Here is a 15,806-nt window from a genome sequence, read left to right on the forward strand (position 1 = left end):
GAAACTTTTTCTTCTTTATGTTAATGCTAAGTGCAACATTTTGTGTTGTGTTAAGGGGAAAGGGACAGTGAAAACAAAATAGCAGACTTCTTTTTCTCTGTGATGTAAATTCATGTTGGCAGCTTTGCAGTTACCACTTCCTACCAGGGCATGAAGTGATCTTGTGTGCAGACAGTAGAAAACTCAGACTCTATTGGCTCCAAAGCCAGAGAATACTGTGAGGATCCTTCCTATTCTTGCAGTTCAGTATTAGTCTCCTTTACTTTATTTGCAGGAATAATGCAAATAATAAAATATGAACACTGGGCCTTTTAAAGAATGTATTTCTCTATGGTCTCAACCAAAAAATCCTCCAACCTCTCCTGTTGGAATCACTAACAGGATTATATAGGGAAAACCAGGAAGAACAATCCAACTGTCTCATGCCAAATTATAGTGTGTTTTTCTCTGATAAAAATCAGACCAGTTTGTAAGTTGCTCAGTTATGCCTTAGTTGCCTCCTCTCATTGAAGTGAGACAGGCCCAAAAGCTACAGTAAAAGTCAAAACTGCTTTCAACTTTCATCCTTGAGTTTGGAAATGAGAAATAAAAACCCAAATGGTGTCTTTTTATAATCACTTACATAAATATTAAGCACTAAAATTTGATTTCATTGCTCTTAATTGAAGCTGGAAGCTGAGCAGAATGTTGGCATGAAACATATGTATTTGCAATGGGTTACTGCTATCCACAGCTTAGCAAGTAAATGCTGCAGGTTAAAACCAGACTTCCTTTAGCTCCTCCTTGAATTTCAAAACCCTTACGGTTGTTTGCAATGAAGTACCTGTTTGCTTTCCATTAAGCAAAGCAACATGGTGCAGAACTGGTATCTGGCTCAAATGTGGATAACCTGGAGATGTGCAGTACTGATATGACAGGTTCTCTTATCTTCTCCCTGGCTTCCTGGTTCCACTATCCCTTCTGTGTCCATAGGTTGAGTAGGGCTGGGTGTTTGCTACATCATCTCCCAGCAGCTGTCAGATTGTTACTCTTGGCACAGCAGAGCCCTTGAGAAACCTTGCTCTCGGAACAGAATAGAAAGTGAGCTAGTGACAGCCAAATTGCAGTTCAGCCTCTTTCTGTCTGAAGTTACCTGTGCAGAAATATATTGTAATGTTGGTTCTGGCTAGTGAAAAAAGCTCATCTTTTGCACTGTGTGATACAGCTCTGCATGTTTAGGTAACCCACAGGGATAGTCCTCTTAAATAAAACAGATAGAACATGAATTGATAGATGATAGGTACATCCATAAGGACAGGAGCAGGCTGCTGTTCACTTGCTACCTTCACTTGTGTTTTGAAGTCTAACTGCCAGTGGTCTTGCAGCAGTAGGAAAACCAGTTCCAGGCTCCAGGTGTCAAGGCTGTGCTGCCTTCCTTCATGGGAATTAAGGTTTTTACAAGAATTGCAAATGAAAGTACACATGGCTTGTTTCTTCTCGATCAGTGACTTGTAATGCAGTCAAAGAGTAGCTCCAAGGCCCCCTGCATAAGCTGTGTTCCCATACACAGTGTAAGTGTTCTTTGCCTGAGTATTGCTCTCTCCTCCTGCCCTTTTCACTGTCTGTGCTAGTTGTGTGTCCAGTAATGTATCTTCCCTCAGTCATCCTTGCCCAAGCTTCATGAGTATTTAGTGTGTTTAATCTCTTCTCGTATGTTTGGTATTTCTTTGCACATTTTCTACTTGAAGAATCTTGTTTTCAAGGCAGGAGTCTGCTAAAAACTGTACAGCAGTGCTTTCATGTTCTGTTATTGTTCCTTTCCCGTTAATCTCTTCTTGCTTTCTGACTCCTATTGAACATTGAGCTGATAAACTTGGGGGTTTGCTTTCTCTTTCCTGTGTGCTAATAGCTTTGCATCCCTCTGCCTGTGCAGTTGAATTTCTTTATACTTGTACATCGCTATGTTTATTTATGGCTGTTGCATCTAACCTATGAAATTATGGCCATCCACTCAGGATTTAATGTTCTTTTGTGGTCAGCTTACCTTTATACAGCACTGAGTAATCTAGTACAGATAATAACCTCCTTACTGTTTTGCTCTCATTGATTTTTGTACATTTTTCTCTTTATCCCCTCACAGTATCTGGCTGGCCAGTTATTGCTGGTTGCTGCTACATACAGCTGCTTTATCTCCTTCATGCTAAACAAATATGGCAGGCATTAAGTTTCATGCAGAAAAATTTCCAAATTTCACTTGGAAACACTTCAAAGATGCATCCCTCTGTTAGCCAGAAGTACAAATCACAGTGTTAAAATACAATTTCAGGTGCATAAATCCTGAAGGAGTGATCAGCCAGTGATTAGCCTCAGGCTGCATTACCCTAGTTTTTGGAGGGGGGGTGGGATTGTGAGTATCTTTCCTGAACTTCTGGATTGCTTCATTGCCCAGGCACTTTAACTGGATCTCAGGGATGCTGTGAAAACACTTTTTCTCCTGTTTCTTCTTTGGCTCTCCCCAGAAGCCCAGGACTTGACTTTCTTCCATGCTTGTTAGTTTATAGTATGATAAGACAGATAATCAATTTGCTTTGAAAATTACCCCTCTCTTTTGCCAGTTGTGGTCCTCAGTGACTCGAGTCCATTTAATGGCACAAACCCACACAGCCTTTGGAGAGACCACACAAGCATTGGTTCTGGCACTGTGTGGGTCATTATTGGAGCAAGGAATGGAGACCAGGACCTTTCTCTGGTAACTTCCAGCAGTTATATTAAGTCAGGCTTAATATGATGTAACCTCATCTTCAGCTGCATGAAGCTGATGATACAGCAGGAAATTAGCCTTTGTCAAGGGAAGAGGCACTGCCCCTTGTGGCAGAATGTGACTGATGCCACATTGGAGGAGATGTGAAACCAAGGTGCAAGTTATGCTTTGGGACAAGTAGTGTTGATTCATTGAGTCCTAATCATAAAAGTAACAGAGCTGGACAGAAGGGATGGATTTGAGATGTTCTTTTCATTCTTTTTGTAAAAGGTCAGGAAAGGAAAATTTTGCTTAAGTATACATAAGAGAATTCTTTTCTTTTTCAAGAAAAGAGCTTTGATTTTAAGTCTAGTTCAAAAAAGCAATAGAGAGCCTACAATCTTCTTGTGAAACTGACTTGTACTCAGGACTGTGAGGTTTCTTTAAGATCTTGTGTGCCGAAATCATACACTGCAATTTCTTGTACAGTGTTAGATTCTCTGTGTTTTTGCATCTCACCAGTCCTCAGCCTAGTGTTTTTCATGATTGTAGACATGTCTGGGATTAGACCACTGGCTGCTGACTTCAGTACTGCTAGGATGTGGCATTCACTGTACATTTAATGGAATATGTTCCTGTGGTCCCTTTATTTTTTTTGTATCCAGATAGGTCAAGAAAAATTAAATGCACAGTATGAACTGTTTAACCATCAAGTTATTCAGACACTTTCTTTAAGCAGACAGAGTAAACATAGACTAAAATAAGTCTGGCTATCCTTTATTTTCTCAACCTGCTGTACGTTTTTGTTGAAAGGCAGAATTAGCTGCACAGTTAGGTAAACTGAAAAAACTGAAATATGGAATGTATTGATCAGTGAATTGGGTCCAAAATGTAGCTTCAGTGCTGTTTCTTCATTAAAATAATTAATGTTTTTTTCACTTCCGTGAACAGTGCATTCTTCAGCCTGTTGACATATTTTTACATGTTTTTCTCCCGCTTCTCCTAGAACGGAGTCATGTCTGGATTGATGCAAATGCTGCTTCTGAAGGTTTCTGCTCACATCACGGAACAGCTGGGAATGGCCCCAGGAGGAGAATTCAGGGAGGCTTTCAAAGAGGTGCGAACCTGAAATGGCTTTTCTGAGGTCAGATTACTGGCCTTTTGCTTCCAGAGTTGAACTCAATAAAACCATTCTGTTATTGCCTAGAAAAGAGCACTCTGGCCATAGCTCTGCTGAAGCCAGTGAAGTAATAAAAACCATTTTTGACTTCAAACTTTAAGGTACAAAGATTTGGAGACATAAGTGGTAGGAAAGCAATTCCAAAAAGGCATCAAACAATAAGGCTTCTTCCTCATGATATTTCTGAAGACATTAGTTTTCATTAATAACTTAATTTCTTTTAAATAATTGGTTTTGAATTCTGAATATTGATCTTGGTCCCACTGTTGGTGGTGGCAGGATTTCAAGCTGTGAAAACCAGCTCTAAAGGATTAATGAGATCTGATACATTCCATTCATCTACAAAGACTGGGCAAGTGAAATATCTGACTGGTCTGTTAGTCCTAAACATCACTTTTTGTACTACTGCCAACAGAGATACCTGAAACTAAACAGTAACTGTGTTTTACACTAATATTTTTTTTTTCCTGGAAATGCTGGGATGGTATTTTCTGTGTATGTATCCATTTTGCAGAATGTATCTTGCTATTTTTACACAAATTATGTACTAGTAAGGAAATCTGAGAGAACATTGCTGGTAAAAAATCTGGAATAATTTGGTGTATTTATCCTTAATAAAAAGAAAAATTCTTCAAGGCTTATTTTCTTGAGCATTCTAGACCAGAATGAAACATTTTAAGTGTTTCCCATTTTAAGTGGGAAAGGAAAAAAATTAGCTCTGTCCTATTCTAAAGCGATTGCTGAAAATTTTAAAACAACTATGCATAGGAAAGAATTTTCTAGAAATTCAGTACTGTGCTAAAATTTGTCAGCATGAGCTTACAGCCAAGTCTCACATTGTCACATGGAATCTGGCATCAGTTATTGTCTCATAAGCTCTTTCTTTAGTATATTTTACCATGCCCAGCTATAAGGTTGATGATCCTGACAAATACTAGGTGAAAGCAAAATGATGACAGTCAGTTCACCTCCTACTTTTTTCAGATCCAGGCAGATATTGAGCCCCATTGTCACCTTATGTAGTAATAATCAGAAGCTTTCTGCTTTAGTACAAGTAATCTCAAGGGTGTGGCATTACAATTTAATACTTTTTACTGTGATACCTACTGCATTGTGTAGTGGATTTATTCCTTTATGAAGTAATGTAGTAGTGTTTTGTAAATTTAATTTACTGCAAAGCCAAAATATTTTTTTATGTTGAATTATGATGCTGCTTGCTCTTTTTTAAGATACCTTGTATAACGCAGTAAATCCTTAACATTCATTAATAAGAATGTGATGTGCTGCAGTATGAAACATTGACTAGTTATTTGTATCTTCTCTTTCAGGCCAGTAAAGTACCTTTCTGTAAATTCCACCTCGGTGACCGACCCATCCCTGTAACGTTTAAGAGAGCAATTGCTGCACTTTCCTTCTGGCAAAAAGTCAAGCTTGCTTGGGGCCTTTGCTTCTTATCTGACCCCATCAGGTATGAATAAGGACTCCATATGTTTTCGGTGGATTATTCAATTCTTCAGTTTGACTTGAGTACGAGGATACCCAGCCTGATGCAATGAAATTTGAAGTTAGTGAGAAGGATGAATACAAATTATCCTGCAATAATATGTATTTTTGAAGTGAAAGCTGTCTTTCTGATCTTGTGTCAGGTTGTGGGAACTGACAATGGTCAAATAAGAGATTTTTAGGCTTCAGGCATTAATTTTAGCCTGTGTGAAACCAAGTCACATAACTTTCTCAGACTGGCCTGAGAAAGTGTGGCCTGAGAAATCATAGGAATCAAAACAGTTCTTAGAGAAGGAAAACAATCCTTGCAGGTGTTTTGATCCTTGTTTCCTTGCAAGAAACAGTCAAGGGGTATTTTTCCTAACTGTCCAATGATAGTGATGTGTTGGTTTGATCACCAATGAGAGTTTTACCTCTCGGACCCTCTTGGACCTGTCTATAAAAGAAAATCAGGAATACTAAAACTTGCTCTCTTGTGCAGCCCAGTTAGAGAGTCTATGTCATGCTTCCATGGCCTTTCCTAATATAACACAACATCAAGTGTTGTCTTTCAATGCATTACTTCCAGGTGAAGTGTAAGATTAGGTGCTGAGGAATTCCTAGTATACTTTAAAAACTTCCTTTAAATTATTATTTTATTATTTTTATGCAGAAAATAAAATTTTTCCCACCACTGTGTGTGGATAATGTAAATAAGAGAAAGGCCTCAGTACAATAATTTGTATATTCTGAAGAGTTCTACATCCAGCCATCATGAGATTCCATGGAAAATGGAATAATAATTCAACATCAAAATTGTCAGTCTGTTGATGTTTCTGGGTCTGTTGAAAGCTAGCATTTCTCCTTTAGCTTGCCCTGCTGACATTTGTAGTGTTCTTTTTGTCTTGGAAACTAAAGGAAGCCTGTTTGAAATCGGTCAACTAGACAATGATGCCAAACCAGATAATTTTATTGCTGCAAGCTATGACCCACAGCTAAAGGTGCTAACAGAAGTGTTTATAGTACCTATGAAAAGAATAAAAGCTCATTACATTTACTCCTGCAGTTCTTATTTTGCATTTTCTGCCCATTTGCTATTCTTCTGTTCTGGGAATTGGTTTATAACTTTGTCTTCCCTTCTAAAGGGAAGTGTGATTGACACTACAACCTACAGATGTCTTTCCATGCCCTCAGACTGTGCATTACAGTGTGCCTTTTTTGTTCCTTAAGTAGAGTCTCTGAGTGTTCAGTGATCAGATCTGCTACCTCAGAAGAGCTGTGTGTAGGCTCTTCAAAGCTTATCAATACACAATGAAAGTGGGACACCACTTTCTCCTGCCTTTCAAGCCCTAGTGGTTTTGCTGAGTTGAGTTGTCAGCTTTTAAAGTGGGAAGGGAGAAAATCCAGTTGAACTGGCTAAAGGCAAGTGACCTCTTTTCTTTCCCTTTCCTTCACTGTAGAGGCATTGTTAGGTATCAAGTTTTTCAGGTTTATGGAGATTATTTTCCTTCGGGAGAGGAAAACTGGGGGAGGAGAACTGTAGACTGAATTTAGGTATTGGTTTTTTTTCATCAGTTTGTCTGTGTTGACCTTTAAAAGTGTAACAGATACTGAGAAAACTTACCTTTCTTTCAGTAAAGATGATGTGGAGAAGTGCAAACAGAAGGATTTACTGGAACAGATGATGGCAGAAATGATTGGAGAATTCCCTGATCTTCATCGAACTATTGTCTCCGAACGAGATATTTACTTGACCTACATGCTGAAGCAAGCAGCAAAGCAGATAGAACTACCTCGAGCTTCAGAAAGTAATTGTCTTAAAGCAGAGATTATAACCAGCAAGGTGTACTTTGTGTACTGGTCCAAAGTTCAGTTCTCAGGAAATCTGGGATGCTCTCTTCATGAATGCCACATGTCACATAAGATACAATGCTTAAAAAATTAAAAAGGGATATTACTCTTCTGTTGAAACCACATAGAGCAATAGACTGTAAATTATGTTTCCTTTCTCATTGTGCTATTTAAAATTGGAAAGTACTAATTAGGCAGACAACTATTTCAAAAGGCAGGGATCTGGTAGGACAGCACAGTATGGGACAGTCTATCTCACTTGCCCGGTTATCTCACCAAATTCATTGTTGTCGCTGGCTGCTGAGGGACTCATTTATTGATAAGTTAATTCTCTAATTTCAGTACTCTTCATGGGCTTTTTTTTATACTTAAAAATTTGGCTGCTAGGAACTTTGGTGATCTGGCAGTAATACTCATATGTGACTGCTGTTTCAGCAAAGTATAGGCATATAGAAAAATAGTATTTGTCTAGTCTTCGGAGTGTTCTGCTGGCATATGTGATCTGCATGCCTTTCCTATAGAGATAAGCATACTGAAGTTTTTTACCTCTTACTTTTAAGAAGATAGTGTTTGTCATCACTTCAGTGCAGAACTTCTGTTGTAATTGCAGTTCTGATTTAGAGCAACTCAGAACAGACTGAGAAAAAGAAAATTTAGAAAAACCAATTTGGTAAATATGTATAATAGTTCTAGTGTTTACAGTTTTGTTCCATTTTGAGGTGGGCTGCTCTTTACATTTTTACTTTTGGAAAAATCAAGGGTGGCTATTTAAAGCAAAACAGTGGAACTCATGTTTTATATTTATGTATTATATAGAATTTTCCCCATAGGAAAGTAGCCTGATCATTATTCCTTAGAAGGGTTTTTTGTGGCATGGTGCTATATTTTTCATTAGGGAAAACTTTCAGAAAGCAGGTTTTGGATGCTGTGAAATTTGGGTGGTAGATGGGAGGTGAGGGTGAGAGCTGGTGTGCGTTGCATTGGTCTGATGGTAGCTGGCGAACTGCTGGGTGTTACTGGCCTGGGTTTGCTGTTGCTGAGGCCAGGTCTCTAACAGTGACCTTCACTGGGACAGGTGTGGTCTCAAGCGTTGTTCTCCGATTGTGAGCCCAAATCTTGTTGCATTATTTGTGCCAGGTGCCACTGTCCAAAGTGGCAGAGAAGGTTCTCTGTTCAGGAGATGCCAAAGACCAGGAATGTTCCTCATAAGCAGCACAGAAACATGACCTACACAGAGAAGGAAAGAAAATTCAGCTTGCATCTGAGGCTGTAGTATGAGCATTGGCCAGGTCTCTTTATTAAATAAATATTATATATTAAATAAATGACTCCTAAAAATCTAGAAACCATGCTGTCTTTTTCAGACTTTCAACAAAAAAGGCAGTAGGTGAGATGAGTTTGTAACAACAGGGTTTGTGTTTGGTAGTATATTCTACTATACAGATCCCTGTATCTTGGAAAAATCATTTTTGTAGTCTCATACATTGTCTATTTATTTAAAGCCTGAAATCAGTTATTTTACAGATATGTTCCTTTCTCTCCATCTCTCTTTTCTCAGATGAACCTAGAAAATATATCCCAGCTGTTGTAGTTGGTGTTGTTGGCATGGGTCATGTACCTGGAATTGAAAAGAACTGGAATTCCGACTTAAAGATCCAGGAAATAATGAGGTAACAGTCGCCCTTTCCTACGTATTGGTGTAACAGCTTCTCTTGCTAAAATCCAGCAGTTTCTTTGGAGGTTTTTTTGGTTGGTTGTCACAGCTTGAACAATCATCTCTTCTGTCATTCCTGCCCTGTCAGCTCACTGACTTGCTGTGCAGTGCTTGCAGATTGTGCTTACAACAAAGAAAAAGAAAAAGTCAAAGGAAAAAAATAAATATTTGAATATGGAGGGAAGTAGAGATGAGACTATGTGCTTGTCTAGGAAGAAAATTAATTGGTCCTCATTTAAGTCTTCTGAAATGAAAATTCTAATGACAGATGTGGAAGATGGTGAAAACAGAACAAGGCTTTTAGTCTAACTTAGGTAAATACAAATCATTGGATTTAAAGCTTGTGTTTTGTCAGGACTGCTGGCTCTGACAAGCTTAGTGTCGCCATTGCTTGTACCCTATTTTTAAGTGTATATTTAAGTAATGGCTTAATTTAATGTGTATACCTAACTAATTATGAGCTGGTTTAAGCTATGTATCTGGTGAACTCTTGCTTCAAAATAACTATTAATATAAATAATATTAAATATAAATATATTAAATATGAAAATAGATGTATGTGTTTGTAAAAGACAGAATTGAAGAACCAAAGCATTCAGACTATGTATTCCATAAAGCCACAAAGGTAAGGCCACAAAGGTCAAGATTTCAGAAATACGGGAGAGATTATAATACAAGCTAGTAGTGTTGGTCTGTTGTGCTTTCGGATTATAGAGTTTTAAATATGCACACTTTCCTTATCACATCCATCTATTGTGTCTATGTAACCCACTCACCCATCTCTTCAGAGGCTGTGAAAACCAGAAAAGACTGACATCCACATAAATGGTATATTTAGACATCTAAAATATGATTTAGAGAGACTTTTGTTGTCTGGATTCAAGAATGCTAAGTACAAAATCTCTGCCTAGCCATTTATAACTGTCTTTCAAGGCTAAGCCTCACCTGGAGTCACAAACTAGATGTCCATATTCCTCTGCACCCTTGCAAATAACCTGTACAATTAGGTTGTCCAAATCCATGTAGTTGTGTGGTGGCTGTTGGTTGCATCATTGACAGCACAGAACTGAATAGCCCAAAGACCAAGTGCATGTCTTCAAGTCTGCACAGAAGGTCTTTATCATTGAAGTTTAGACTTGATTGTCTTTAAACTTTTTTGCCCCCATGCTGTTGCACTGCAGTTGCAGAGCAGAGTTAGGGCTTTCTTTTGTGTGTTTAGTGTTCATCACCTCTCTAAGGTGGCATGTTTTTAAGACTTTCACAGGTATTTAGTTAAATTGTAGACCTTGAAACATGAAAATTTTCTGGATAAAAATATACATATATTTCTAATTTTTTTCTAATTTTTAAGTTCATGCATTGAACCTAACTCCTAGCATTAGACTTTGCTGTCTTCCACAGAATATTTTGAGTTGGAAGAGATCATTGAATACAACTTCTAAGTGAATGGTGAACTCATAACCTGGGCATTATTAGCACTGTGCCCTGACCAGCAGTTATTAATTGATTTTTTTTTAATTGTGGTGGGGTATTAGAATTGAGCAAGAATTGGTGGAGAAGGGTATAAGAATGTGTGAAGAGATGCCTTTACACCATTCTTGGTTCAATACATATGCTTTTTTTAAAACTCTCCTGTGTATTGCTGTAATGTGCACCAAGTCTTAGCAGTGATAACTTTTCCCTAGTTTGAGCACATGGATCTAAGCTCAGTCTAGTTGTATCCTAATCTCAGCACATCTAACCTGGTTTGAGAGCACCCAATGTTTTTGCACTATTGTAACTGATTACTTCCGAATACATTAGAAACTTTTTCTGGATATAAATAAATGATAACTTCAGGCTCCTTTGAAGCAATACATGGAAGCCTGAGTTGAGTGAGAGGATTATGAGTTGCTGTGGGTTCAGGGCCAGCTGAACTGCTGCAGAGCCTGTCAGTGAGGGTGCAGGGCTGCACGTGTGTGTGTCTGTGCTCTCCAAGTCAGCTTTATTGGGAAGGTAATACTAATTTTTTACTTCATACCCCAACAGTGAAACTGCTTGAAGGTTGTGGGGGTAGACCTGGTGTGTGTGTTGCCCTATGCCCTCCTGGCTCACGTGGCCAGTGCAAAGACTTTCAAGTGGCTCTGTGAAAATCTCAATATTCTCTTTTAGTATTCAAGAAGTCTGGAAAGAAGAAAATGACTTAGCTATTTTGGCAGGGTGATGGACAAGTAAAGGTTTGTAGCCATTAGGAGTGGCATAATACATAAGTAGAAAAGGCTTTGTTAGTGTTTATTTATTTTTATTGTTATTTAATTTTATGTAGCCCTTGAACATGAAAGAATACATTGTGCATTCATGATGCATCTGTTACCCAAAAATTTCCTGCACTGTGGAGAGAAAGGGGAGAAAAGATCCCTTTTTCTTTTTTTTTTTTAATTGAAAAATGCCTACTCTTTATAGCTATGCAAATATTGTTTTCTGTCTTTTGTTTCAGTGTGCCTCCTCCATCACCTTCAAGTAAGATTTTCAAATTTGTTTTAAAAGCAACAGTTTTTGGACTGCTGGGATACGGCTGCTACCGAATAGGTCACAGGACAGTTCAGTTTGTTCTTTCAATGCCAGCAACACAGAGCTATCTTCAGAGGCTGTCAGAGGTGTCTCAGCAGTGAATCGAGTAGAGGCTGTGTGAAGAAGGTGACTGAAGAAAGGTTGATGGAGGCAATGCGTGAACTGGACTGAAGGATGAGGATTCTAGTCAGAGCTGATTGATGCTAAGCTACACTCAATCACTATATAATAAAAGATTTGATACTAAAGTTACACCAGCTATGATCTAATTAATAGTTTTGATTCTTGATAGGTGTGCTGCATGAAACCAGATGATTCCAGATTGAGGTAAAGAAATGTGTATGCAAATATATATATATATATTGTATGCATACTGTATACACGTATACTATATATATGCATTATATATATATATATATATAACTGATGATGTAGTAAAGGCAGCTTAAAGGGTGTGTTCATGGCTTCTTTTCCAGAGGAAAGAACAACACAAAGTAACCTAATTGGCTGCATTTCCTCTGAAGTTCAGGGACACTTGAGTGAGTATTTGCTTTTTTTCTTAGGCATAATACCAAGTGTTTGTTTCTGGTGCCAGACACTTTTACACATAATTTAAAAGGACATCTTCTCAATGTGTATTTTATACCTAAAACATTTAGGCTTTTTTTAAACTTAAGAGCTTTCCAGAAATTTCAGAATTGTACAGGCTGTCATACGTACACGGTTCAAATTTTTTACAAGCCTTATTGAAGAACAGGAATGTTGCCTTTAGATTGCATCCCTTGTTACCACCATCAGTTGAATTGTCTTTCTCCTGCATAGAGAAGGTATAGCCACCCCATCAGAATGCAATGTGGTTTGTGTCAGATGTTTACAGGACACTGTTCCTTTAGATTAGCTTATTTAAACTGTATTATTTAGCCAAATCCTGCTGGTTTCAGTATTGTAAATTTAAGAGACTAGAACTACTGTACAATTTACTTTCTTTATTCAGACCTTTCATATTTGGCATAAAAAGCCTGGAATTAACCTGCCCCTTGGTTTTGCTACATGAAAATATTTTATTTATCAATGTAATTTCCCAGTGGATGAATATTTTAATCTATTTAATAGGAAAACAGTGTTCAATTTAGTTTTTCAACCAACTGTAGCATTTTATTTGGATTAACTGCTATTTATACACAGAATTATGGGTACTACAGACTGCTGTTTCTTTTTTAATTATCTGGAACACTCATCCATCATCAATGTATTTCTTTTTTTTAATCCTAGGTTCATATTTCATTGAAATTTTTTGGTACCTTCCCTTTTTACAGGATTGTCAGTGATTGTAAAATGCCCTTGGCAATCAGCTAGTCCTAGTTGAACAACACAGATAACATTGTCATATCAAAGTTAACCCGATGTGTTTGAATGGAAGAGTCCCATTTGCTCCTCAGGCTCATAAACAGTTGCTCATTGTTTTTAAAGTGAGGTTTTTATCTGTATTAATTTCTTTTGGGAATGAAAGATGGGAACCAGTATGTGAGGCAGGAGGAGGAAAAGGTGATGTTGTGTTTTGTGTTTCTTTGTGTTTTTTCAGTTGGTTCAATAAAATCCAGAAACCACTATTAATAGGGTATATTTCCAAAGGCTTGTGTTGGAAGTGTTTCCATACAGTCTTTTGTTTGCTCAAAGTATGTACATCTATCTTCTGTACAGTGTAGTCTTTTTTAAGCTTTTAAAATTAAGGGTCTGATGCTCCTCTCTGTGATGGTATTGACTTTGCTGGGAGCTGGTCTGTCCATGCAACCTGATGCTTTTCTGCCTTGCTCTTTGAAAATTTTATGAGTTCCAGTGCAGCAAATTATTAAAGTGCATGTTTATTTTTAACCTTACTGAATCTAACCTGATTCTGCAGAGCTCTTAAGATGTTGCTAGGTGCTTTTCTGGGTCTGAGCCTTACAGGTGTCCAGGGAATAAACCTTAGCAAATGAGAATGACAGCAGTTCATGCTTCTAGGACACAAAATATAAATGATAATACAGAAAACAGTGGGGCAGGTCCTTTTATTTTGTATTTATTAGTGCTTAAAAAACCGCCAGCCATCTCTAGCAAGAGGAAAATCAACATTTGTAAACAATTTATAGAAGAGTAGAGTGACTGCCTGAATTTTGATTCCTGTTTTTTAAAAACATCAATCTATTGTTTACAATTAAGCAGTCCTATTTGAATAATTCTATTACATTTTATGTACATTTTTAAAAGATGAAAGCAAAAGCTTAAACTTACTCTACTCCTGGCTTTCCTGACATACCAAAATGTTCTGTTGGTTATTTTTTTGAGAATATTTAGCTAGTAGAATTAAATATATGGATATTTTGCTTTAAGTTCTCTACAGATTTTTAAAGTATCTGCAGGTATTTTAAAAGCTCTGTGGATCTTTGATATCTGTGCTCAGGTAATTTTACACAAAAAACAAATCTAAGGTAAATTTTAGATAGGAGCCTTAATCTTGGGTGGGACTAATGGTAAATGATTGTCATGGAGCATTCTTGCAGACTTGATGTTTTATGCTTTTTAGCCAAAAGTCATTACCAACTAAGGTGTCCATTCATTATTCAGTTATCCTCTCCAGTCAGTACCATAAGTCTATTGTTTCAATCTTTTTTTTCTTTTTCTTTTTATTTTATTTTTTTTTACAAAGCATATCAGCACATTCTTCAGGGAACCTCTTTGTGGATGGAGAATTTGCAATTTATCTTCCCACAGTTGCAAATTGGCAGATCATATGCATGCACTGTTTATTCAGTGGCACTGGAAAGTGATGAATTTGCAGAACTAACAATTCTATGAATCCATACACAGATTCTTGATGTTGTATGTTCAATGTGTTGTACTGTTTATATAACATAATCTGTGTTTTAGGTCCATTCTTTTCTGTTCTAGTCAGTCCTTTCAGTGTTAGCAGCATCCTGTAAAATTTAAGTATATGTCGAATTGTCCCAGCCCCGCCTCAACCTTATGAAGCCATATTGTATTTTTTTGGTGACATGTACATCTGTTTTATGCATTTGTACATGTGATGTAAATTTGAAGTATTTTTAAAAATGTGTGCCTTTAAAGTGATTTAAAGTAAACAGCAGTATGTTCTATTATATAAAAAATAAAGTATTTTAACCACCATTTCTGCTGAAGGTATTTATTTTCCTAATTAGCCAATATTTTTATTGAGAGCAAACTCTGGTCAGCTAGATCTAGTACAGGATAATCCCACCATTTTACACATTTTCTTGCAGAACATTAGTTGAACTAATTACCTCCTGTGAGGGGCATCTGGGTGTAATGCTGAAGCAGGGGAACAGTAGGCAGTTTCTCTGCTTACCACATGTAACTGGTTAAGAAGAAAAGGATGAGTTTCCCTGTCCTACTGAACACAGAGGGAGACTGCTCAATGTGAGAACTTACAGAGTCCAGAGTTAGGCATGGTGAGTTGATTTTGTTGTTGCTTTTCCTGTCTCCGGTGCTCAGTCTTGCAAGGAGCTGACAGCTGTAGTCCCAGTCCAGCAAAGCACTCCAACATTGGCTTGACATCAGGCACAGTCATTTGTGCTTCAGGTGTGTGGGAAATAAAGATCCTTTAAGTGCAAAAGATGTTGAATGGGTGGCAGAGCTTTTTCTTTGAAATTGACACAGGTAAATCACTGTGACCTTTACTTTAAAAAAACATATTAATCCAAAGACCCTGTATTCATATATATAATAAGCTGTATTCCATACAGATAATGTACCATCTGTTTGAACCCTTTGTTAATCAGTGGTCCATCTTTTTTGATTGTATGTAAAGCAAAATGCAGCCTGTTGTTTTTCCTTGATCAGGCAATAGTTCCCTCCAGCTGCAATTGGAGCTGTGGCTACAAAGAATTGCAGGTTAAACCATGTAGGTGGAAGAAAAATCTTTGAAAACTGTAGTCCTGTATTGTCCCTGGGAGTGGCAGAGGAGGCTGCACAGCAGCTCAGCTCTGGGGCAGTGCTCAGTCAGCCTCAGGTGGCACCCAGCAGCTGCCTGCTTTGGGAGTGTTGTTCACCAGCATTACGTTTTTACACTGCTGGCCCACACCATGTTTGAGGTGTCTTTTCTATACCAAATACTGAACAAAATTTAAAAATATGCTATTTAAGGTGGATTAAAGTGTCTGTATTTCCACTGGAAGTTGTATTTCTGTGTGTATTGTAAAACATCTAAAAAACTGACAAATATATCAAGTTACCTCAGTGCCAGGCAGTGGGAAAAACACATGGAAAAGAAACAGCACATTATCACTTGTGTA

At 37.6% G+C, this 15,806-nt stretch overlaps 1 protein-coding gene across 5 annotated transcripts in view; it reads left to right on the plus strand.

Moving 5' to 3' along the window:
- The window catches only part of TRABD (TraB domain containing), a 33,272-nt gene extending 18,611 nt beyond the window's left edge, over nt 1–14,661 (plus strand). For all 5 annotated transcript variants that reach the window (XM_015629074.3, XM_015629078.3, XM_015629077.3 and 2 more), the window contains 5 exons: nt 3,726–3,836; nt 5,228–5,367; nt 7,017–7,189; nt 8,791–8,902; nt 11,423–14,661. In XM_015629074.3, coding sequence (XP_015484560.1) covers nt 3,726–3,836; nt 5,228–5,367; nt 7,017–7,189; nt 8,791–8,902; nt 11,423–11,597 — 711 coding nt within the window. In that variant the 3' untranslated portion in view covers nt 11,598–14,661. The remainder of the gene's footprint in view (nt 1–3,725; nt 3,837–5,227; nt 5,368–7,016; nt 7,190–8,790; nt 8,903–11,422) is intronic.
- Nucleotides 14,662–15,806: the final 1,145 nt, after the last annotated feature.

The sequence above is a fragment of the Parus major genome, chromosome 1A (genome assembly GCF_001522545.3).
Source record: "Parus major isolate Abel chromosome 1A, Parus_major1.1, whole genome shotgun sequence".
Taxonomy (NCBI): domain Eukaryota; kingdom Metazoa; phylum Chordata; class Aves; order Passeriformes; family Paridae; genus Parus; species Parus major.